Raw genomic sequence first — 26633 nt, 5'->3', positions numbered from 1 at the left:
GGCCATTAGCATCCCTTGTCACTCAACTGTAGTCAGCACCACCTCTTCCAGGGCCATCAAATTGGATGCCTTTAAGGCCACAATCAGAGGCGCTTCTATTGGCATGATGGTTGGAGCCCACAAAACCCTGGAAAGAGATCTTAATGCTCATTAACTCTATGCTCCTCTTGGACACCAAGGCGTCTGTTTGATGCAGACAGGAAGACACTTATGTCACTGCAAACTGGGTATGCCTCCCTCATGAATCAGATCACATGTATTAACTCCGCTGCACACTGTTCGGATCGATGCTAAAGCCAACAAATTGGGCCCTCTCCTCGTGTGGCTGCTCCAGGAAGATCACACACCCCCAGTACAGCCCTCGCTGTGCCTCATGCAAGACATAATTGCTCACTCCCAGGCAGATAAACATGAAGCTGTCACATCACACTACACAATACTGTACAGCCCTGGCCCAGACCTCAACACCGATACCTTAATACCCTTAATCTAAACCTTTCTCCACCTCAGATTACAGGCCAGTGACACTATCACTTTCATGGAGATTGGTGGGGTGATTTGCTCCCTCTCTACCAATAAAGTTAAGGTCTAGACGGTTTTCCTATCAAATTCTACTGCACATATGCTGTCCTCCTTTCCCGCAACCTGGAACTCCTTTACATTATAGGGATATTGAAGGATCATTCCCATCATTGCTCCAGGATGCTACACTAATCTTCATTCCCAAATCTGGCAAGGATGCGTCCGATATGTCTTTCTGCCACCCTTTATCAAATACTTAACACAGATTGTAGAATTCTCAGCAAAATATTAGCAGAGTGCTTCCTACCCCTGGTCCTGAGACTAGTGTACGCTGATCAAAACAAATAAGTGACTGGTAGGAATACGTCTCTGAATCTCTGTCACCTTTACAAAATACTCGAGGCTGGTCTCTGGCCCAATGCATCCTGCCTTGTACTAGACCTGGAAAAGACATTTGACTCCCTAAATTGGAGCTATGTGTTTGATTGGCTCAAATGCTACAGCCTGGATGATCAAACACTGTGGCTGATTCAGCTTCTGTACCTTGCATTCCAGGTAATAGTCTGAACAGGATTACTGATATCCCCTGCATTCACTCTTTTGCGGGACACTTAGCAGAGATGCCCACTGTCCGCCCCCCCTTCCTCTTTACCCCCAAGGTAGAATCTCTAGCTAGCCAGTAGACTCCACGAGAAGGGCACCATGGTGAATCCTGCTTGGCGACCACATCCACCCAGTTCCTTTCAATGCAGATGACATCTTAGTCTACGTCTGGGTCGTGTAAGCGGACCTAGCTACCATTCTGTTCATCTTAACTGAGTTTACCCAATTCTCTGGTCTCCAGGTTAACTTGCAGAATTTCTACCTATTCCCTTTGTGATAACTCAAGCTAAGTATGCAGTTCCTACAAAAGCCAAAAGCACTGCGTATAGGTCAGAACCCCACATGGGGTACCATCTTTCATGAGTAAGAGCCCTCATACATCCCAAGGGGTATCATGATTCTACATAGGGCAGTTCCACCTACCCTGTCCCCTGCTCTCACCAGAGTTACCTTTTCTGCACCAATCTACTCACACTCATAACACCACACCTCTACTGTACCTCACCATGCACCTCGGCAACCAGAAAAGATTTCTGGCAAAGAGCCCCCAGTGGGGCCCGTTGGGCATTGCAGCACCGGCTCATCGTGGAGCTGCCCTATGATGAAGCATGACACGTGTGAGGGCTCTCGTGTGGGGTTCTGACCTGCACGCAGTGCTTTTGGTTTTTGTAGGAACTGCAAACTTAACTTTAGTTAGATGGGGGCATGTATGCTGGACTTTTAATGGCCCTCAGTCCCTTTTTGTTGCAAAGTATTCCCTTCGCTCCCCACAATGGATGACCTGCTGTGAATGTGGGAGGTGGATGGCTGCTATGGCAGCCTCTCCTGTTTCTCTATATTAGAACTGAAATTTAGTGAGGGGAGAGGGTGATACGAGAAGTTAACCTCAGCTGGGCAGTGACTAGCATTCATGGCCAAAACTGCCTTCTGACGCGCCCTGCTCCTTTCCATGGCTGGCAGAGTGGCAGTTTCCAAAATGATAATTTTGTCATGCCTGCTGTACTGTTTCGCCAACCTCCCCCTCATCCCACCCACTACCTTTTCTGCTCATTAAATTCCATTTTGGGCAACCTCATCTGAAGGGACTGCATTTTTTTGCCTTTTTCATCCTACCCAGACTAAGCATCCCACTGCCCAGCCTCCTCCATTTCATGTTCAAAAGCCTGTGTATCACCAGGTTGACACTGTCATATGCCTCAGCCATCCTACTGTGGGATTCCCCAAGCCACTGGGGCCCAATCCTGAAATCAGAGTTTGGCAGACTGAGGGCATCTCAGCTCTGGATGACCTCTTTGTCGATGGTGTACTTATATCCTATAATATAATGTGCTGGCAGAACACTGGGACCAACCTCAGGAACTCTTCTTGCTTACCATCTGGTATTACATGTGCTCCACGCAACATGGCACATTACTGACTCTTACTGAGCCCTTGTCCCACTCTCCCCTTCAATATGTTCACTCTATAGGAACTGGTAGCTGCCTCATCACTTGGCTACCAGTGGAGTTGTGAGATCTCACACAGGTGACCCTCATGGGCCTAAGCAACATCTGGGAGGTGGACTTGGACAGACCACTTCTAAAAATGAATGGGACAGAATCTTAGCCTACCCGGTGACAGTATCTTGCAAAGCCGGATAACACAGGACGTTGACTTGCACCACAGTTTGGGCCTGAAATATGCTCACACAATACTGGTCAGCAATGTCCTGCCACCTTTTGTTACTAACTGACCTGCTGCCTCTCTATACATGGGAGAGCTGCTCCTTGGGCAGCTTTCCATGACCCGCGGGGTGACCGGTTGAGGCCCGCTTCATGGACCTCACCATACTCTGAGCACGACTCACCATAGTGCGCCGCTGGTGGGCTGACCAACCTCTGAGTCTGATGGCATGGAGACTCTCTAACCCTGACTTGAGCTGAGGCACTGTGCTTCCTGGGGAAGAGGCCAGTGGACTTTGGCAATATTCTATTGCAATAGAGTGGGGCGCCCTGCTCCTCCTGTTCAGGGAGCAATTGATAACTGCCTTGAGCTCATCCCAAACCAAGCTTCTTTCTGTTATGACACCACAGTAAGAATTTTGTGCTCCTATTGGTGCCCTTCCCCACAGCCTTCATACTCAAACCCCAGGCAACTGATGACCTTTACTCTATCCACCTTGCATACATCATGCCACATCCTCTAAAAAGAAACAAAATGAAAGCAAGCTATTTCTTTCTCAACCATTCATTCCTTTGTTGTTTTTCCTTTACGTCCAAGGCATTCCACATGGGGTGCTGCTACCACCACCTGAGCAAACAAGGACAATTTATTCATGACTGGCAAATTTACCTGAGCAGGAAAGCACCATCTGTTTACAGCCTTTGTCTGCAGCTTGTGCATTTTTGCATACTTGTAATGGTTGTTGGGCACAAGTCTTGAATCAGAAGTATATAATTACCCTGGTAGAAGTCTTTCTTAGCCATTATCCTTGTCAAGAGTCTCAAGGATAGTGCCCCCTCCACTGTCAAGTCTTCTAGAATCCTCAAAGAGAAACATGCCACTTACTTGGTTGGTGGCTAGGTCGTCTCCATCTCTTTCCTGTTAAGAAAACATTCCAATAAACGTATGCAAATTAGACACACCATCCATCAGGGCCACTCAAGGTCTCATTAGACCATGGACCTATGCAAGTTCTCTGATCTCTCTACCCGGTCTTCAAAAGTGAACAATCAAGACCAGAGAACAAGGTTGGAATGAGGAAGTCTCCGACAAATCTGTTTTAAATTGCTGCTTTGCCATTTCCATCATCTCCACTTCCCTTCCCTTCTTGGCCACCCCACCCTCGGGTCTGGCGCCGAAGATCACCTCAAAGGCCAAGCCTTCAGCATCGACCGCCACCTCATTGGACCAAGAGCATGTTTTTGCATCGACCCGGTCCTTGGTGCTGACCTTACAACTGGCTCCATCAACCTTGGTGCTGACGAAGCCTCATCCGGCCAAGCCCAACTTTCGAACCTGAAAGACTCTGAGTCAAAAGACTCCAGACCATCTTCAGCCTCTGCTTCCCCTGTCGATTCAGATTCAAGTCAGAACTGGCCACATCATCGCTACTCCTGCCTCTCCTCCACCTCTAAAGAGGACGTTCACTTTCAAGGAGGCATTGAACCTCCCCCTTACTGCCAGGAAGAAGGCTAAGGACAAGGCCACCGCACTGCCTACCATCCTCCTCCTTCTTCATCACCACCTCCATTCCCTCCTCATTCTCCTCCAGCAGCATCCCCTACACATGACCCACTTAATGTCTCACCACAAGGGTCATAACAGTCCCCCAGTGGGGGTCTAGGGTGGCCATTAGATGATCCTGGCCATTGGGACATAAACAACACTGATCCTACCACCCCAAATGATTCTGATCTGTACCCAACTCGCCCCTCCTCTTATGAGGATACCACTTCCAGCAGGTTATTGCTAGAGTAGCAGCCTTTCATAATGGCAAGTTGCACAAAGAACCCCTAAAACAGGACATTCGTTTTGACTCCCTAGTTTCACACACAGGGACACCCATTTCTTGCCCATGCTACCTGGCATAAGGCACGCAGAGGACATTTTAAAGGAGCCAGTCCAAGCACAAGTTATCACCCCTCGGGTGGACAAAAAATATAAGCGGTTCTTTCCAACTCCTTATTCATCCAAAGTCAAGTACCACCTGACTCCATTGTTGCAACCACTGCACGTAAGAGGGCAAATAGTCAGGCTACTAGGGATAACCCCTCCTGAAAAAGAAAGTAATTGTATAGATGCTGCTGGAAAGAGTGTTGCTGCACAAGCTGCCAGCCATTGAGTATCGCCAATTCTCAGGCCCTGGTAGCCAGTTATGTTAGAGCCTATTGGGACAAGATGGAGGAACTCTTGCAGTACCTCCCAGAATATCATAGAAAGAGGGGTCAGCAGATTGTCGCTGAGGGGCAAGGCATCACAAACAACTCTATCCAATGTGCCCTCAATGCAGCCAGAGGGATTAATACCACAGTCATTTTTAGAAGACATGCATCATTAAGATGTTCTGAGTTCAAACCAGAGGTCCAGCAGGCAATACTGAATGTCTTTCGATAAAGAACACATTTTCAGACCTCAGTTAGATTCTGCCAACTTCAAAACAAAAAACGACACCAACACAGACAAGGCAATGGGAGTGTTGCAAACTCCGGCTCCCAGGAGCTCCTTTTGCCACCCAGGCTACAGAGGCAAATAAAAATCCACCTCCACAGATACCTCCACTTCCCAACAGCTCCCATCTGCCTACATCAAGGTGTTATTATAAAGGCTTGTTTAGGGCAAGTAACACCAAGGCTAAGGGCCAGGGTGTCTCCGCACATGGGGCAAAACCCACTGTAAAGCAGTGACTACCCAAACCTTCCACCCGACTACACAATACCTGTGGAGGGTAGATTACAGTTCTTTCACCCATTCTGGGATACCATCACCACAGACAAATGGGTACTAGCCATTATCCAGCAAGGCTATTGCCTGGAGTTCATTAGTACACTGCCCAAATTTCCTCTTCACGCTCACAGGTTATCACAGGAACATCAAGCACTTCTCAAGCAAGAGGTCCAAGCCCTTCTTCTCAAAGGGGCTATGGATCCCATTGCTCTTCAACACCAAGTCTCAGGAGTATACTCTGTATACTTCTTGATCTCTAAAAAGGATGGATCTCTAAGACCAATCTTAGACCTCAGATCTCTAAACAAGTAGATTCTATCAGAACACTTCCATATGGTCAGTCTAAAGGATGTCATTCCGCTTCTGCAACAGGGCGACCTTATGACAACCCTAGACCTAAAAGACACCTATTCTACATTCCAATACACACTGCTCAACACAAATACCTAAGATTTGTTATAACAGGCAAACATGATCAATTCAAAGTGCTTCCATTTGGGGTAACTACCGCACCTTGAGTGTTCACAAAATGACTGGGGGTGGCTGCAACACATCTGTATAGAAAAAATATCCACTTTTTTCCCTACCTAGATGATTGGCTCATCTAAGCCAGCACTCATAGTCTGTGTCAACAACACACTCGGGTAATAGTAGATTATCTTCACAACTTAGGCTTTACTATCAACATCCCCAAGTCTCACTTACAACCACTACAGGTTCAGCCATATAAAGGGGCAACCTTAATTACAAAATTGGGACTAGCCTACCCCAGTCCCACTCAAATTCAGAACTTTCAGGCAACTCTGCCTCAGTTCCAGCCAAACCAAACACTCACAGTAAGGACTGTCGTGCGACTGCTAGGAGTGATGTCCTCTTGCATTGTCATAGTTCCCCATGCAAGACTACATATGCAGTGTCTAGATTGCCAGTGGTCTCAGTCACAGGGTCCCTGGGAAGATCTATCTTTGATAGACCACCACACTCATTGTATTCTGCAATGCTGGAACACCAACAATCTGTTAAAGGGGTGCCCTTTTCTAGACCCTGTTCTCACATCACTCTTACCAAGGATGCATCACAGATGGGTTGGTATGCCCACCTACAAGACTTGACAGTACAAGGTCTTTGGGATGCCATGCATCAATCCCTACACATCAACTACCTGGAGCTTAAGGTGGTCTACTTAGCACAGAAAGCTTTCCTTCCTCAACTGTCTCACAAGGTTGTCCTAGTTCGGACAGACAATATGGCAGCCATGTATTAGCTACAAAAACAAGGGGGACATGGTATTCACAACTATCACACCTGTCTCAGACTATTTGGAAGTGGGCTCTTCACCAAAACATTCACATGTTTGCCGAATACCTTCCGGGAACAGCAGTGACTTTGCAGACCAGCAGTCCACAAATGTGAACTCCACCGCAAGTCCTTCTTACATACTTTCAAAAGTGGGGGTTCCCTCAGATCGACCTTTTGGCCACAGCAGAAAATGAAAAATGCCCAAACTTCACCTCCAGGTGTCCACACGCTCAACGCACTATGGATGAATTGGTCCTAGATATTTGCCTACGCCTTTCCACCTCTCCCTCTCATTCTAATTTTGGTTCGGAAGCTCAGGCTAATGTTTCTCACCATGATTCTTGTTGCTCCCACCTGGGCATGTCAGCCCTGATTCACAACACTGCTAGATCTCTCAGTAGTTCTTCAGTTCTTCATGAGAAGTTCTCCAATAGGCTGGACCTTTTCACTCAGATTTAAAGACAAATCAGACACCCAGACCCCAAAATGCTCAACTTAGCAATTTGGCTCCTGAGGTATAAGAGTTTGGCTACCTTAACTTACCTCCTGAATGCATGGACATTGTTAAGGAAGCATGGAGACTTGTTCTAATGCCTGATATGCAGCAAAATGGAAGTGTTTTGTTTGCTATTGCTACCTGCTTCACTTACAGAAAGCAACGTTAGCGTACACGCCATACAATTACACCTCTTTACAATGGCTGCCTACCTTCAAAATAGAGAGCATCTCATTCTTTTCAAAAGTCCAGTCATCAAAACATTCATGGAAGGACTCAAACGAGTTATCCCGCCACGGGTTCCTCCACCACCCTACTGGAACCTTGACATTATTCTCACTAGACTCATGGGTCCATCATTTGGGCCTCTAAACTCATGCCCATTTTAATTATTTTTGTGGAAAGTGCCATTCTTAGTTGCCATTGCCTCACTGAGGCATGTTAGTGAGCTCCAGGCTTTAACCTTAGAAGAACCTTTCTTCCAAATACATAGAGCAAAAGTGGTTCTTCATACTAATCCTAAATTAGGTAGTTTTACGGTTTCACCTTAATCAAGCCTTTGAACTTCCAGTTTGTTTTTCCCTCAACCAGATTCCATTGCAGAAATAGCTCTTCATACCTTAGGTGTCAAAAGAGCACTCATGTTCTACATAGAAAGAACTAAAACTTTCAGGAAAACTAAACATCCCATTGTAGCCTTTTTTCCACCTCATAAAGGCAACCCAATATCCAAATCCGGCATAGCCAGATGAATAGTCAAATGTATTCAAACTTGCTGCAATAAGGCCAAAAGACCTTCACCTGTTTTTCCTAGAGCACAGTCCACTCATAAAAAGGGAGCCACTATGGCCTTTCTGGGAAACATTCCCATAACTGACATTTCTAGGGCAGCTACATGGTCTACACCACTCACCTTCACCAAGCATTACTGTGTGGATGCTTTAGCACGCCAACAAGTCAGTATAGGTCAAGCAATGCTACATACTCTTTTTCAGACTACTGCAATTCCCATAGGCTAGGCATTGCTTCTAAGCAGGGACTACTGTACAGTTTATGCAGAGTATGTGTATCTACAGCCATATATGCCATTGAACAGAATGTTATTTACCCTGTAAGCATCTTTTCGTGGCATGTAGTGCTGTAGATTCACATGCACCCTCCACCCTCCCTGGATGCATGTGGCCATTGCAATTACATTATACATTTATATTTAGCATGGTAATGGCATTACTTACACATACCTTACACTCGTTTCTCACCCGCCTTTGGGAAAACAATCTAACAATGGAGCCGGTACCCATGTGCAATGTCACTAAGTGAAGGAGTCGCTTGACCTAGTGACTCAAAAGAGTTCTTTGAAGAAAACCAACTTGCACAACCATGGACCCAACACTAGATGGCAGGAGCATGCACAGCATGTGAATCTACAGCCTTGCATGCCACAAACAGATGCTTACACAGTAAGTAAAACATTCCTTTCTTATTTCGGACAACCTATCATGTATAGATTCTTCAGGTAAAATCAGAAATGTATCTGACCATTATAAGATGACTCTGGAGATCACCTGTTTGCTAAACTGACTAACATCTCAGAGATCACCTGATAGTATCTCACTCTTTTAATATGGATTTCTGGTTAAATTCCACCAATAGCCGTGTGGTGGAATTTTTTTCCCATGAGGCTTCAGAAATATGAGCTGATGAGCAAGATTTGGCATCCCCTTGTGCGATTTTTCTGATGCGGAGGGCTGCGAGAGTTAACAGTCAGAGGGCTGCTTCTCGAGTAGATTTGCTGCAGCTCAATTAGATTTTCTACTCGATTGGCAGCAAAATCAGCTTGAATGGTTGCATGCACTTATGCAACAGATGGTGCTGCCCCCGCTACCGTCACTAAATTGCAGCTCCATGTGCATATTTTCCGCCCATTGGTAGAACTGCATGGAATCTTTGAGTTTTTCTGTAACTCCACGAGTTTGGCCTACCCCTAAATACAAGCTGTAACTGTTTTGATGGCAATGTGTTTGACAATTTGTCCCATTCATCTGATTGCCTTACTGTCCTGCAGCATGAAGCAAAGATCAAGTCCTTGACAGACTACATGCAAAATATGGACCACAAAAGAAGACAACTAGAGGAAACACAAGATGCCCTTAATGAAGAACTAGCTAAACTCCATGCCCAGGGTATGTAAGAAAAAGCTAATTAATGATTGTAAAGCATACCAGTTTGGAATCTTATTTGCATGACACCATTAGAAAACATCAACAATTTGGAATTTTTGCTTGTTAGGTCTGTTGTTAGAATTCTAATTTTTCATAAGGAATTCTTATAACATATACCTATACATACAGAGTCTTTCAGGCAGCATTCTTCATTCATTGATATGTTATACTCTTATGCACAATTGCTTCCATCCACCACAGTATGGGGAAATGGTTCTGCCACTTCAGTCTTGAATTCCCTTCTGTGCCAGTTTTACCAATTGCTGAAGAACAATGGCAACATCCACAAAGAAAATAGTGCAATTTAATGACCGGGCTAGCTCGTGCACACTGCTGCAGAGGGCTTGCATGTTTTTATAGGCGTATCTTGCCTTCATATTTAAACTTATTTTAGCACACAACCTTTTGGAAAAAAGCCACACATAGGTGAACACGAGTGCATATGCATCTTCATTCCTGGCAGCGATCTTTGAATAGTTTTTTCTCTTTTAGTAAAAACAATACCAAGGTTGCCTGTGGTCCATGAGTTTGCACAAAAGCACTGCCAGTTTTTAATTTAATTTTGTTTGTTGTACATTACTTAAAACCTCTTCAAGACGGCACACCTGCGTGTGTATACATGGGCGGGCTTCAAGGAATAGTGTTGTAAACCTTTATTGCAAACCACCATTAGAAAAAAGGAAAACTCACAAACATTCAGCACCACTCATATTATTAGCAAGATAAGTAAGATTTCAAGTCTTTATTTAAACTACAGTCACTATCTGGGACAGGTTCAAAGGGATATTGGGCCAGATGTATTAAATATTTATTTTGAATTTCCTAAATAGCCACTCCTTAGAAATCACTATTTAGGAAATGCAAAATGGTATGTACAGAAACAGAGATCCCCTAATAGGGATTCCTACAGTGTAGCAATCGCTATTAGGAAATCGCTATTTAGGTAAAATCAAACTATTCGTTCCTATGGGCCTGAAGTCCCATAGGTACAAATGGTTTAGCATTTCCAAATTTGCAATTTCCTAATAGGAATTCAGCCTAAGACCCCCCCTTGCTACACCCCAAAAAAAGTGGTGCACATTGCTTTATTGCACTTTAAAAAAAAGTCTTTTTGGGTGTTTTTTCTAAATTGAACATGGTTACCATCAACTTGAAGTCAATGGTAATTGCAATTCCTAAATGCTTATTTAGCATTTAGGAAATGCTTCGTACATGTGCCCAAAAAGTGCAAATAAGAAATCCCTATTTGGGAGTTCCTGTTCAGGGAACTCTTATTTAGGGAATCTCATTTTGCGATTCCCTAAAGGCCTTTGTACATGGAAAAGGCTGTTGTGCTTTTCTTAACGGGACAAAATGCGATTTATCCCAAGGCCTATGTACATCTGGCCCATTATTCCACAACCTAGGAGCAAGGACAGAATCAACCTGGCTCCCACAATGGGCTCCCCTGATCAAGCACAACAGAAAAATGGAGATAGTGCACAAATTAAGTATTGAAATAGAAGTCCGGAAGGCATGCTGTCGTAACACTCGCAATTAAATGCTTGTGACGTGAAACACAAAACCCGTATCCATTGCAAAACAATGAGCCAGAAGAGTGACTATAGAACCTCAGAAACATGATTGAACTTCTGCAGGCCAGAGACCAACCTGACCACCAAGTTCTCCGCCCTCTGGGGCTTTTAGATGATACCTACTTGGAGACATAAATAGTAGGCATTAATTTAAGCCTTAAAAGAATCTCAGCAGCCATCACTGTGGCTTGGAGCTGCTGATTCATAATCAACAGAATGTTTTCCATGAATCTTATTTGATGGAATGAGGATAATATGATTGAGTTGACCTCCGTTTCTATAGACATATATTGGGCCCTTAAGACAGAACCAAAAGGAAAGATCCCACAAGCCGTACAGATCAAAAATAAGTACATTAGTCTTCTCAGAATTGAGCTTCAGTCAATTAGATTAATCCAGACCTGCACAACAGAATAAAAGGCCTATTGATCCTGCTGAAGCTCTGACTGATGGTGATCAAAATGTGTGATCAACTCTGCATGCTTTAAGATGCAGCCCTTTAATCACGCAGTCTGTACCACGCAGGTAAGTACCATGCAGGTCAATGCCAGGTACCTTAGAATGAGGGGCGTTATTGCTCAGGTTGGTTATATATTTGTTTTTTTCCAGAAGCACTTGTTTATCTATACATACATCTGTGTGTGTATGTGTGCACAAAGTAAATTTAGAAATATAAATACATATATCCAGATCAATATTCGGACAATCAGTTCTTGTCCCAAAGAAATATACCACCACCCAATGACTCCTTCTATTATAGTTTTTTATTCAAAATGTGTGTAGGGGCATACCAAAATGGCTGCTGCTGGGGCAGTCCCAAAAGTGTGATTTCACGTTTTATTTCCTATAGGATTCTTTGCTCTCTGAAACAGAAAAAAATTGTGCAACAGAATTACACCAAATTTAGCAGAAAGTTAGAATTTTACTCCTAAAGGGTGTTATTATGTTTAAAGCCATTCAGCTGTTTTTGAGAAATTAAGCTTCAGAAAGTCAATTGAGGTGGGCATGAATAGGTTAGTGCTGGTTAGAGACATCTTCACTGTTTGTATCTAGATCTGCTCTTACTGGCCCATTCGAAGTGAACAGATAGATCCTAATTGGCTGGCTTTAACATGAAGAATATGTTGTGGTAAACATTACAGGACTCCTGAAAATTAAAAATAAAAGGACACATAAGTAAGCAGGATGGGTACACCCTGACCCCCAGGACCCTATGAGGGGATCAGGAGGCTGAAGAGACCCCTTCATGAGGCTACAGTGGGCCACCAGGAACACAAATATCCAAAAAAGTCAGCCGAGGCCTGAGTGAAAAAAGCAAGAGAAGTGTGTTCCCTGAGGGACCTACCAGGTATGGAGCAAGCAGTGCTCAGCTCCTGGAACCTTCCCAAATCCTCTGGGAGGGCCAAGCCCTTCTGAGTGGGGTCAGGGAGTTTTAAAATGTATGTACTATGTTAGGGGGTGTTAGAAGGCACCTACCCACAACTCTTCATCTCCCCGGGAGCAAATCAGCACTGCCGCCCTCTTAAAATATCTGGCCTTAAAGGAGATCAACAAAGACATCTGCAGGGTTCTCCTCCTACCCTGTGCCCATCTCTGGGGTTGAGGGTGGGGCAGGAGATCCCAAACTCTAGTCTCCCACTTATGCTAACCGTGTGTGGGAATGGTGCTTTGATCCTCCTCCCTCATGCATTCCACTCTGGTGTGACCATGAAAGGATCTCCCCATTTTTTTCTATTCCCTCTCTTATCAAACCATTTGCCTCATCTGTCAATTAATGTTTGACAATACCTACAGTAATAAAACCACACGTGGCTTGTGGATCTTCTTTAGTACCATTCCTCCGTTTCAATGTCCGCATTTTCAGAATGTCTCCTTAAATGTACCCACCACATGGTTGTGTTGCAGTTATATGATGCGTATACACAGTCCACTCCATCCTTCTTTATTATGCATATCATTCACTTGGTCGTGGTTAAGATTGTTCAACTGTATGCTAGCTCTCGTCCATGAGCCTCTTTATCTACTATTGTGTTAGCCCTATTTCAAATGTGGTATTTTTTAATAAAGTGATTTTTGCTGAACTGCTTCAATCAATACTTTCTTCCCTCAAACACATAGGGTTACTTTCCATGTCCCAGAGTGATTGCCATGTAGTAATTAAGCACCAGGTTTTACTGTTCCCAGAGTATGTATAACACCAGAAATCACAAGTTACACAACATATGGCCCTATTGAACAGATAACACCATTAGGAAATCTATGTCACAGCACTGTTTCTCACATGCCTTTACGTAATAGTGGTTCAGTTTGTTGGGCCACAATTTCCTCCAGGGGTAATATGGAGAGATTGTCCCCAGACTCACGTGGGGTAATATTAATTTCAGTATTCTCGCATCACACTTACAGCGTAGGTGAACATTCGTGTTTCCACACAAGTCAGTATTGGAAACCCACTCATAAAGCAAGGTCTAGAGATAATTCAGCTCACACAGTGCACAAGTTCCAGAAAGCATTGTTGATTAAAGAAAAAAAATTGGGACTCCCTGAAGTTGTCTTTCAGCATGTGTAGGATGATTTAATCCCAAAGAAGAATAAAGCTAGTAAGTTGGTGTTATAGGTCATTTGTAAAGCAAAATCAGCATGATTAAGTATACTTAGCCATCTCGGCTTTTTAAAACCCCAAACCCCCCATGACCCTCAGTACCTTTATTTCCTACAAAAATGGGTATTCTGTATTTATTATTCTCTGCTTTAAAGGTAGAGTTTATGTTCACACCCCCTTCAGACTTCAGGATAAATACTCTGAATTTGGTTTTATTATATTCTTTTATTAATGCTGCCCATTAAGAGTTTCAATTCACTTGAATAACAATATACAAATCACTTGTAGAACAAGTCAGATAGTGCAATAATTTAATAAGCACACAGACATGCAGAAAACATGAGAAAGTGACTGGGGGACAGCCAGAAAGGTGCAGATAGGCAAGAACACCAGGCATAGTATATGGTTTGAGTTATTTTAGTTAGCGACATATGCATAATTGGTGAAATAAGCATCTGTTTTGAAGATGTTCATGGTGCAGATATTGAAGGGTGGCAACAGTCAAAAACATTTTTAGTCTAACAATATGGGTGTGAATGCAACACATATTCATTGCCCATGAGTGGTGAATGCTAAGGCACATACTTGTGGAGATGCTGTTCAAGGCTATGATAAACTGTTATGCTGATTAAAAAATAAACCTTGTAGGAAGATGTGATTGTGGCATGGAACATTTGAAAATAGCTTGTTTAGCTTGAAAGCCTTTTAACAGGTTTGGCCAGATATTGCTTAAAACTGAAGAAGTGAGTCATGATGTTTCAACCTCATGAGGGTGTAGTGTGACTTATTTATTTAATTTATTTGTTATGGATATTTGTATGGCATACACTTAGCCACACGCTCAGCAGCTCCGTGGCACTTGCAGACAACAATATGCAGAACAATACCTCCAGATAATGGAGGAGAGAGACATTTCAAACCAATTTTAATCCACTAGATACATTCTGAAGAGGTGGGCTTTAAAATCTTTCTGGAAATATAGTAGTTTTAGATTAAGAGCAAGCTCTTTAGGTGTGTGATTGCAGATCCTTTATCCTTTGCAGGAGAAGCCTCATGCAGAGTTTTTAGCTTCTAATTGAAGGCTTGATTTTCCTCAGGTGTTTCTTCTTCCTCCTGAGGTGTTTATTAGGTGGCAGGTTAGGTCCAGATGGGGAGCTCTGCTAGTAGTGCCTACCAATTTCAAGGTGATTCTGGCTTCTATTGAGAGCTATTGGAGTTCAATCCAATTAGGGGGGGTATATACAATAAGGCATATTGTTGCATGTAGAATGATTTTAAGGAGGGCTAAAGCAGGCTTGGTAGCTTTGAGAAGACTGGTGCTTTAATCACTGTTCTGAAAATAGATGGAGGACAGTAGTAGTAGTTGAAAGGAAGCAGTTATTGTGAATTTGACCATCTAGTGAGCCCTATCCTTGGATGATGATGAAACCCCACCATTTGACAGATGGTATAATAGCAGTTGTGATCATTATTTGAATTAGATGGTGATGGTATAAACCGAGGAGGAGGATTATTATCAACTTCACTTTTAAGGAGCTCACTCAGGTAACACGGTCTTCCAGGAATATTCTCAGGGTTATATTTGATGAGTTAGATATATTATTATAGGCAAGGTGTGGTATTGCAGCACATTGGTTAATGGTGACCCTTTCACTTGAAGAAACTAAGCCCAATATTTATACTTTTTTTAGCGCCACATTTGCGCCGTGTTTTGATGCAAAAACGGCACAAACTTACAAAATACGATTGTATTTTGTAAGTTTGCGCCGCTTTTGCGTCAAAAATTGTCTCAAATGCAGCGCTAAAAAAAGTATAAGTATGGGCCTAAGATGTTCCATCTAAAGATTGAGTCCATCTGAATTAAGAGGAAGGACAGATGATGTGTAGAAGTTCATTTTTATAGACTGATGATAACAATAAGTCAGTGATTCATCCCTCTATCCCACCTCCAGAGGATATGATGGCAAGAATTTTCTTGTGGCCACTTGTATTAATGATGCCAAACAGTCAATGAGCACTGGCAGAAATGCCCCACTTTAATCCATTGTTCATAGAATGGCTGCTAGAATTTTGAGGGTTGCAAATTCCTGCTGCATTTGAGAAGGAAACTAGATTGCACGCAGTTGAAGAGCTCATTGGTGAAGCTGTGTGATGGAAGTTATATTTTTTGGAGCAGCTGTTTTGTGACTAGAAAGGTAATTTAGATCTTCGTGGGATGACAGATCACTGGTGGTTCTCCTACTTTACCAAATTTGCTTTTCCCCTGCCTTATTTAGAGGCTGAGGAACAGCTGATTGTAGGTGGAGCCTTTGCCAATGGTCATTCAAAGACGGCAACCTGTTGGCTACAGAGTCATCACATGGAATTCATTTCTGACAAAAAGTATCCCTCATTGTCTAAAAAAAAGGACTTTCATTACAAATAAGGGGTTGCTGCAGCAGTCAACTTAAGATGGGGCTTGAGGTCTACCACAGTGTTATTGCAGTCAGGGCCTTCACAACCCAGTGGCTTAGATGGACCAAACACTATGGTCTAAATGACCCCCTTATTTCTGATTTTGGATGTCTGTGATTTAGCTAAGGCTTTTTAGTAGAAAAAAGTGATCTGCCCAGATGTTAGGAATTATGGTAATGTCTCCTCTTGTAGAGAGAAGCTGATGAATTTAAAGATTAGTGGAGCTATTTATTTGATAGAATATTTAATCAGATTTGCTAGCATGGAATTGTCGGAACAAAGTGAGATAATAGTTGGAGCTATGGTTAAAGTAAGAATTGGAGGTGGGCTTTTGGAACTCCTGGTGGTCTAGTTTAGTTTAGGTTTTACAGTACACGTGTAAACTGTCCAGATGTTAGAGATGGTGGAATGTTCCCTCTTTTAGACAGGAGTTGATGATTAATGGAGCTATGTCTTTGGAAGTCTAGCTCTTGAAGAGTGCCCATTTTGAAGTTCTTTTTTGTGATATGTTCCACAAGGTGTCAAAATATGTGTTTCTTTGTGGCTGCATTATGGGCATTATGGGCTGAGCAATGAATATTAGATTTTTTTTTTAGCTTGGTTTCCATAGTGTTTGGAGGGATTCAAGGCTTCACTGATCTGTTTTTAGAGAATTCTGCATTGGTGCTCACAATTATTTATTATTGTATTTTTCTGTTTTTAGTGCCTGTAACATTTCAGGGGACAGATGTTTTCTCCAAGTCTTTTCCGATTTGCTGATTGTCCAACTAGCAGTTTTAATGCTGTTGATGTCTACTAGTTGTTTGTGTGAGAGGCACCAATGTGATCTTTAGGGTCGTCCTAATATATAGTATAGTAGATAGATAATTGGTCAATAGTGTAAGGTCTCCGTTGGTTGCTTCGACTTTAAGGGCTTCAGAAAGATGCCAAAATGGCTTTCATATATCTTTTCGTGATTTTCTTTAGCTGTGCCTGGTCTTTGATGTATAGTCTTGAGGAATTGTTTGGAAAGATGGATCGTGATGTATTGCCTTATCTAGTTTGATTCTAGGTTTCTTAGGTTTCTGAGGTGATAACTTTATTAAAGGTATTCAGGTTAGGTCCAGATTTCTTATAGTTTGGGGGTAAGTGTGGGGTTTGTTCGTTTTTGGATATAGAAATCTTTTAGAAAATATTTTAGCAACATGGAAGAGACAAAATCATTAAAATGGTCAGGGATGGAACATCTTTTGCTCCAGTTAGAAGTAGAGGTTTTGAAAACAGATGGAGTTTGTCTGTGTTTGATTGATTGTATCTTGCATCATGTTGAAGGAGGAGAAAATTGGGGAGGGGGACTGTTATTCAGTTCCATGTGCTTTTGTGTTTGATAGCTAGGGCTCCTCTATTGTTGTTAGGTTTATCTTTGTAAAGCAGGGGTGCATCCACCTAGATGTAGGATACAAAATAATGGTGGGTAGATGGAAGGGACCGGGACTCCAGTATTATGGAGTATATCTAAGTTGTTTAATATTATGAGATCCGCTATTTCATAAACATAGGCCCTCATCATGACAATGGCGGTAATGACCGCCTACACCCGCGGCAACAGCCTCCAAAAGACCGCGGCAGTGGCAACCAGTCGGCCGCCGTATTATGACCACAGCTGGATTTCCGCAAGAAGAATGGCGGAAATCCTGCTGTGGTCATGGTGGCGGATGGCGATAAGGTTGTGCTGCTGCCAGCAGCAGCGCCATGCCAGTAGACCGCCGCCAGCCATATTATGACAATTAATACGACCTGGCTGTGTTCTGCTGGCGAATACAGCTGCTAGCAACAGTGCCCCGTCCTGTCTCCTCCCGGAGGACCGGCTGCACACAGGTAAGTCGGTGCTCCTACAGGGGTGTTAGGTGTGGGTGTGTGTGTATGTCTGTGCGTGTGTGTATGCGTGTGTGTGTTACGTGTTGTGTGTGTGCATGTATGGATGTGGTAGTGCGTGTATGTTGAGTTGTGTGAATACGTGTCTGTATGTCAGTGCGTGTGGATGTGTGTCAATGGATGTATGCATGCATGCATGAATGTTGGTATGGGTGTGTGTATACGTGTGTGCAGGGAGGTGAGTTTATGGAGGGGGTCTGGAGAGGAAGGGGGATGGGGGAGACCTGGGGAGGGGGGCAGGGGGCGGGGGAGACCGGAGATAGTGCCTACTGCCATGGTTTTCGTGGCGGGAAGAAAGCCATGAAAACCATGGCGGTAGGCGGGGTCATAATCCTGCAGGCGGGCAAGTGACAGCCACCAGACTGGAGAGTGAAGTCTCCAGCCCGGCGGTCGTTACTGCCGTGGTGGTCGATGTGGTACATTGACGGTTTGCTTTTGGCCAAACCGCCAATGTCATAATATGGTGGTATGTACCGCTAGCCTGTTGGCGGTACTACCGCCAATATTATCCCGACCCCCATAGTCTTTAATCCATCTTGTAGTGTTTACTGTGAATTTTAAGCTATATCTCTGGAGGGAGTTGTGCACAGCTTGTGATTTTTATTTGAAATAGGTTTCCAGGATGTAAGCATGGTGTGACTTTGATCAACGGGACGTTACATTGTTTTCATTGGAGTAAGTGCAGGCGGGGGCTTCCTATATACTTTGATAGGACTATATTTCAGTGAGACCAAGGGTAGAGAGAAGACTGAGAGGTGTGTAGAAGGATTGAAGCTATGCCTCAGATGGTTTGACTTGACGGAGAGAACAGCATGTCCCTCAGCTCAACAAAGGGGTAAGATTAAGCAGTATTTTTTTATGTGAGGCTATTACAGTGTATATCAAAGGAAATATTGGATCCAGAATTTTCTGGCAGTTAAAATTTGCAGAACTCTACTTATGAGAAGCGTAGTTAAGTTTTAGTGTTGAATCTTTAAAATATTATTGCAAAATGTTACTCACCTAGGCCCCTCCCAATGTGGTGTCAATGTGTTTTTTCCTTGGGTATAGTGATAACCTAGTGTCAAATTGATGAATACCAGGGTATAATGGTTGTGTTTATAACTGCAGTGTTGATTAGGAAACTCTTGGGTTTTTTTCACCAATTTTTAATAGTTTCACTTTATTTCCCCTGTATAAATAGAAACTGTAACGGACAAACATTGCATCTCTACAGCACACAGATGTTTTGATAATTACTGTTAACCAGACATTCTCTGAGATGTTGTACAATCGCAGTCAGACAATCTTACCTGCCAAGAATGCTTTTTGCTTGTTGGCCAATCTTAGTGAGTCCCATAGATTTCTGTTCTATTGTTCAATCACGATTGGCTCCAACCACAATCTATCACACTTTCTTCCCATGTTTTCATTGCAGCCCTAGCCATCTTTTCTTATTCCCTCAAACTCTTGTATCTCACATCACTTTGCCCATATGTTGTGAGATTTCCTAAAGCACCACCTACTCTTGTAAATTTCCTTTTCAAACAGCATGCACAAGACCACATTGCTTAACTGTTGTCTACAGTTGTGGTCCTTGATCCCCAGATGGCCCCCATCTTAGAGATCCCCAGCAAATCCCATTTTCGAAACCGTTTGACTGCTTCTACTTCCTGAGGGAAGGAGGTGGTTAGTGTGTGCATAAGTGTGTAGATCACAGTTAGGGAATAGAGGAGGTAATTTTCCAGTGTTGGGATCTAAGTAGTTGCGTATTGTTCTTGGAACAGAACATTACTTCAGGGTCTACTTAACATGAGCCTCCAACATACCTCTGTTCCAGGCTTACAGCCTGAGATGGTGCAGCCAGTTGTAGCTAAATGGGGAGAAGCACAATGTGTCACTTGGTATATTTCTAAAATGGATGTTTGTTCCATGGAGATGCAACTTGAATTGTGGAGTGTCTCCTTACAACACTGGCTGCTACTGCCTGTTCTGTAGAGGCCTTTGAGGCAAAGGCAGTCCAGAGCTCAGAGTGTAAGATTGCTTTTCCCATTCTGAAGGGATTGAGTTGATCTGTGGATGTTTGAGTCTGTTACAGCCCAGAGTGGATGGGACTGTTCAGTTTTGTAAGTCCTCTATGTTTATATGAGGATGGGTAGAAAGTGGCATAACGTGACATACTTTCAGGCTAACTTGGGCATATGAAGGATACATGAAGTATGTGATAGTAAACCTTGGGAGTAAGTGGCATGGATGAGAACATTTCAAGAATTACAAAAAAAAGTGTAGGATACTTCAGAGAGCACTACCGCAGGAAAATGGAGAGACTGAAGGATGTCTAATCTGCTATAAGTACAAAGATTGTATTTGGAGATTCATGATGGTGCTAACTAGAAAATGTGTCATAATAATAAACAATACTTGGTAATAATTACTATCATGAATTTTGCTAATATTTTGTATTTATACTTTGACAGAAAAAATGCATGAAGTCTCGTTTATGGATAAAGAGAAGGAACATCTGACCAGGCTCCAGGATGCTGAAGAAATGAAGGTATCCCTTTGTCTTTATCTTTTTAAATTATTAGGAAAAAGGTTGGCAAAGCCAGGTATGTTTTATTTATTTACCTTATGCATTATGAATTTGCTTGCTTCAGTATTAACTTTCTTGTTAAAAAAATGTTTTAGACAACCCAGGAGCGATTTATGGCTGCTTATCTGTTTATTTGTATTGTGTAAATAGACTTGCTGCTGTGGCATTATGCTTCAGTAGCTGAAAATGATTTCATAGATATGGATGTGCAACATGAAAGGAAATTGAATTATATTTCCTTACTGTGTAAAAGAGAGCTAACCTTAAAGCCATAATGTGGCAGTACATAATCACAAACACATATCACTCTGATGATTTTGTATTCCAGTCTGTGATTTCCTTTCCTTGAAATAAAATACTTGCATGGCAGTTCATTGCTACACTTTGAAGTGGCCATTTCCTCCAGTTTGTTTGCCTAGAGATGCATTCAGCAGTGCACACAAAATGCACTTGTGAGTGGCTATTATGGTATTTCGCTATGGCATGCATGCAGTGCACTATGCTCTGTTTTGCCGGATGGGGAGGGTCCCTGTAACTTCCTCCACCCAGACGCTTGTGTCTGCATAGTTTTCTCTCTTCCCAGCTATTTGTGGTTTCTATCCTTGCCAGCTTCTTATCTCCATTTTGCTTCCTTCCGTTCCTGCTACTTAAGTCCCTTTTTATTCCTGCCACCATCTGTTCTACATCTTGTGTCTCCACAGGTACTCATGTACTTGGAGCCTCCACCCATCTTCCAGTCACTGGCATTCTCTTAGCCCTTCCCCTCATCTGCTGCACATTTTGGCTTCTCTCCAGGCCACTTGTTTCCCTACAGTAGTGGGAAAAACAGGACAAAGGCAAATGCTGATACGTCTCTCTGTTCTGTAGCCCCATTCACACTGTGCCTCTGCTGTATCCTCTTCCTCTTAACTATGTCTGTTTCACCAACATCATGGTGTTCACTCCCCTGCCTTCCCTTTTGCCACTCCATGACCATGTTTTTCTTCTTCAGGTTCATTATGCATGGTACTCTCCCCTCCTCTCTTTCTCCTTACCCAGATCTGCTTCTAATCCTAATCTCCAGTTACTAAGTTTTGTGTTCCAGCATCTGCTTTCTGTCACATCTCTTCCCCAAACAAGTTGGTTGGTTCACTGCTCAGCTCTCCTTATTTTTATCCTCTTCCTTCCCTCACTCCATTTATCCAAATTATTTGAGAGTGCTGGCTTACCAGTAAGCCACATCTCATGTGTATACGCCTCCTTGTCCCCTGTGTGATGTTTGTTTCCCATTAAATCCTGTTCCGACCTTCTGTTCATCTCATCCTTCTTCTTCTCCCATTGTGGCAATCAGTTCTCCATTTTCTTCTCCTCTCTAAGCTTCACACCTCTCTCCATCCCTTTTGCCCCCATCCATGTGCCATCCCTCAGCATCATTTTGCTTCGTTGTTTATCTCCACTGTCTCCTGTCTGTGTCCTGTATCCCACTACACCTGTCATGGTGGGGGATCCACTGTTCTCCGTCACTCTTACTGTCTACATTTTAGAGAAAAAAAACATTTACCTTTTACGGCAATATATTACTAAAAATGTACATCCAAATGAGCAACATGTGCAGTCTCCCAAAATACTTTTTGTAGATCTAAAACACAAAATACACATGTTCTAATTGCTAAAGGGAATCCCTGAACAAAATAATATTCTGATGTGTTGTGAAGAACTACTGCTGGTCTTCAGAATCAAAAATAATTGTGAACGTTACCCAATATCTTTCCAGTGCTCATGTACAAAATCTGAAAAGTCTCAGGTTTGGTCACAAGAAAACGTGCCAGCCAAAGGAAAGGGTGTGGGTACCCGTCACTGCTAAATAAGATCTCTGTCCCTGGCCATCTGAAAGCTGACCTTGCTGTTGCCTGTGCTTCATCTGCTGAGTGTGTTTTGTGTTTGTGTGCATGTGTACCTGCCTGTCTTTGGGTGTGTATGTTGAAAGTTTGTACTGCTGCTGCCTCTGATGGAATAGTTCTTAATGCATGTGTGTGGGTGATCCTGCTTTGCTGTTGCTGTGCTTGTCATGTGTGTAAAAGGAGCTTGTAATGAGGCTGCCTGTATTATTTCAGTAGTATATGAGAATGCACGAATGCATTTAATCTGCTACGTATTATGTACCCCTTGTGCAGGAGGGAAGCTTACACTACTGGTCCTATGCTGTTTATTCTGTGCATAAAGAAACTAGTACTGCTTCAGCTTCTATGTACCTGCTACAAATGTTATGAAAGCGTGCAGTACAAGTTTACTCTATTAAAGCCCTAAGTATTAGCTTGGTCTCTACTTGTGTATGGAAACACAAGAGAATGCCTTATTAAAATGTTTGGCATCATATTTCCATACCAGTGAAATAAAAGTTACAAAAATCCTTTATAAAAAATGAGAAATTTGTAATTAGAACTTTGAGAATTTGCTTGCAGCATATGGCTCATTAATATGTGAAATTGGACAATCTGATTTTTGCTAGTACAATCTATTTATGCTACTCCTCATATTAGCTACATTTTTATTAATGCATTATAATTTTGACAGTGGAACATAGATATTAGACGAGATCCACAATGATTGAGTGTACATTCATAAACCTAACATGACAGAATGGTGTATCAAAAGAGTTTAAAGAAAACAAATAGATGTTTATTTAAATGAACACATCTTTTGTATTGCTCTTGAAGCACTAAATCTACGTTTTTCACATTATTACATTATGATCAAATTTTATGCATCAGTATTTATGCTATAACATTCTTTATTGCTTTTGTTATCCTATAAATAACTTCTACCTGTTTGTGTGTAGGGCATCATCTTAAGGTATATTTATATCTCTTCTCACCCCCTTTTTCCCAGTTACATGTATCATTTGATTAGAGAGATGTGATATTGATAGATTGTTGGCTAAGCCATATTGAGTATGACAAAGACATGGATTTTGCAACTAAAACTATAGTCTCACAATTTAGAATACCCTGGAGCAGCAGATGGAGAGTCACAGAGAAGCTCACCAGAAGCAGCTATCCAGACTGCGGGACGAGATTGAGGAGAAGCAGAAAATCATTGATGAGCTCAAAGAGTATGTTCCATTTCCTCTTATATCAGTTGCTAAGATGTGTCATTAACATTTCTTTATAAAAAGATGATTTCTAAGAGTTCGTTATCGGACCATTGAAAGTGCAGTGTAATGAGATCCATAATTTAGTTTATGTTTAACAGTAAGTTTTTGGTAATAGGTCAAACTTCCACTGTGCATCACAATGATCCTCTTGCACGATCCCTATCCACCGAGCAACTGAAAAAATAAAACAACAATCAGTCAGTACATTTCTAGAGTGTATGGCCACTGAACAAGAGTTTCCCAGTGCTGCAATGAAAGAAAAGGGCAACTATAGCCTAAAAGAGACCGGTTTTTAGCAATCTGCAGAAATCCATAAGTGATGTACAAGATTGAATTTTAACAGGGAGAGAATTTCATAGCATAGGGCCAAGAACAACAAAAGATCTTCCTCCCTATCTCACATGTTTATAACGAGGTATAACAGTTAGGAGCTGATTACCAGAGTGAAGGGATCACTTAGGAAAATACCAATTCACCAATGCTCTGATGTAAGAAGGGCCATCACCATACAAATCCCTGTTCATAAAGCATAAAGCTTTGAAAAGAATAGGCTTCTCTGCTGTGAGCAGGTGAAGAGAGCGAAGCTGGATGGCAACAGAAGGATGCCGGGGAACCAGGCAAAGTAGCCGGGCCACAGAATTCTGTACAAACTGAAGTCCTTTAAATATGTTTTTAAGGCCTTCTAGATATAGCAAATAGCCATTATCTAACATTGCCATTGCCTAGATATAAACTAGGTCTAAACCACTGTTTTCTGAGCAGAATTGAAAAAAAAAAACAAGAATTGTTTTCAGGCTTTTAAGTAGACAGAAGCAATTTTGGATGTTTGAACATACATGGGGAGCTGTTGGTCCAGCCAGAAGCCCAGGCTCTTAACTACCTTATAAGTAGTGGGGAGAGGCCCAAGAACAGCTAGCCACCAGTGTGGGCCACAGAGTTGGAGTTAGTTGCCCATCATCCGCACCTTAGTCTTATCACTGTTCAACTTAAGAAAATTCAGTTTCACCCATCTTGAAACGTCCCTGATACAGAGGCAGAAATGAGATAATATCCCCTTTCTCAGCATTAAGCGTTATGATCATCTGAGTATCTTCAGCATACATGAAGAGTGAGAGGCCATAGCTCACAACTGAATCATCTAGGGGGTATTAAAAAGTGGAGGGCTCAATGAAGAGCCCTGCAGCACATCACATGGAAGAGCAACCTTAGATGACTTGTGGCTCAGAGACAAACTAAAAGGTCTGATCCTGCAAAAATGATGAGAACCAGGCAAGGGCAGAGTCCTTAATGCCAATATCTGCCCGTCTCTGCAGTAGGTCCGGATGAAATACTGTTTCAAGAGTCGAACTAAGGTCAAAGAGAATGGTTATCCCCAAGATCAAATTGTTTCTTAGTGTTTTCTCCTGTACCCAGAGTAGCAGATTCAGTACTAAAACTGGGATGAAATACCGACTGAGAAAGGTGCAGCAGATCACAGGTCTCCACATAATAAGAAAGCTGGGTATTGACATGCTTTTCTACAGATAGGAAGGAGTGAAATTGGGTGATAATTGCTCCAACTATTTGAATCTAAGATAGGCTTTTTAAGTAAAGGAACCACCATGGCATGTTTCCATGATGAAGAAGCTCTACCTTCCATCAAGAAAAGCATTTAGAAGTCACAAAAGGTGGGGATTTAACACATTGTTTTCATCTGTCCCAGGGGAGGGTGATCACAAGGGGATCCCGATTTAATAGAGTGTAGAAGGGATGCAAGTGTGGCTAAATCTAGAGCCTTAAATGTCAAAAAGATATCCCCAAAACTTTGACATCTATCTGATATTTGGAGATTACACATGACTGATGTCTGCTCTTGATCTTTCAAAACAGCCAAGGAGGATTAAATGTTGGATTTCTTATTATGAAGAAGTTTTGCAACATCCTCACAACTTGACAAAGAAAAACACCTGATACTTGCATAGGAGCTAGCAAAGATTCAACAATCAAAAGGCTCCTTGGAGGAATTTTGAGCATTAGAGACTTTATTGGAACAGTAATCCGCCTGAGCTATGCAACAAGCTTTAAAGTACATTTTAGCAGCTTTCTTAGATATAGCTTTGGCTTCCTCTCAATAGGATTTACGCCATATGCATTCTTTGCACTTTTTTAAGTAGCAGTAGGGATTCATTGAACCATGGAGCAGGCATACAATGGGCCTGATTACGATTCCGGCGGGCGGAGAATTCCGCCCTCCATAATACCGCTCCGCGGTCAGAAGACCGCGGAGGGTATTATGAGTTTTTCCCTGGGCTGGCGGGCGGTCTCCAAAAGACCGCCCGCCAGCCCAGGGAAAAACTCCCTTCCCACGAGGATGCCGGCTCGTAATAGAGCCGGCGGAGTGGGAAGGTGCGACGGGTGCTGTTGCACCCGTCGCGTATTTCACTGTCTGCAAGGCAGACAGTGAAATACATTTTGGGGCCCTCTTACGGGGGCCCCTGCAGTGCCCATGCCGTTGGCATGGGCACTGCAGGGGCCCCCAGGGGCCCCGCGACTCCCCCTCCCGCCATCCGGTTCCCGGCGGGAGAACCGGCAGGAACTGGATGGCGGGAGGGGGAGTCGGAATCCCCAAGCCGGCGCAGCAAGCTGCGCCGGCTTGGAGGATTCCTTGGGGGCAGCGGGAAACCGGCGGGAGACCGCCGGTTTCCCTTCTCTGACCGCGGCCTGTCGGCGGTGCCACCGCGTCCCGCGGCCCTGGCGGAAGTAATCCGCCAGGGTCGTAATGACCACCAATGTCTTTTAGTGACTCCTATGGTAGGACCCTATGAAGGGAAGTGCGCA

At 43.0% G+C, this 26633-nt stretch overlaps 1 protein-coding gene across 1 annotated transcript in view; it reads left to right on the top strand.

Annotated features, from left to right (window-relative positions):
* The window catches only part of KIF5C (kinesin family member 5C), a 448921-nt gene that overhangs the window by 294250 nt on the left and 128038 nt on the right, over window positions 1–26633 (top strand). The window contains exons 17-19 of the mRNA XM_069225223.1: window positions 9411–9528; window positions 20568–20644; window positions 23665–23774. Coding sequence (XP_069081324.1) covers window positions 9411–9528; window positions 20568–20644; window positions 23665–23774 — 305 coding nt within the window. The remainder of the gene's footprint in view (window positions 1–9410; window positions 9529–20567; window positions 20645–23664; window positions 23775–26633) is intronic.

This window comes from Pleurodeles waltl, chromosome 3_1, assembly GCF_031143425.1.
Source record: "Pleurodeles waltl isolate 20211129_DDA chromosome 3_1, aPleWal1.hap1.20221129, whole genome shotgun sequence".
In the NCBI taxonomy this organism is placed as follows: Eukaryota; Metazoa; Chordata; class Amphibia; order Caudata; family Salamandridae; genus Pleurodeles; species Pleurodeles waltl.
The sequence above is the reverse complement of the archived record's forward strand: the minus strand, read 5'-3'. Positions and strand labels throughout refer to the sequence as shown.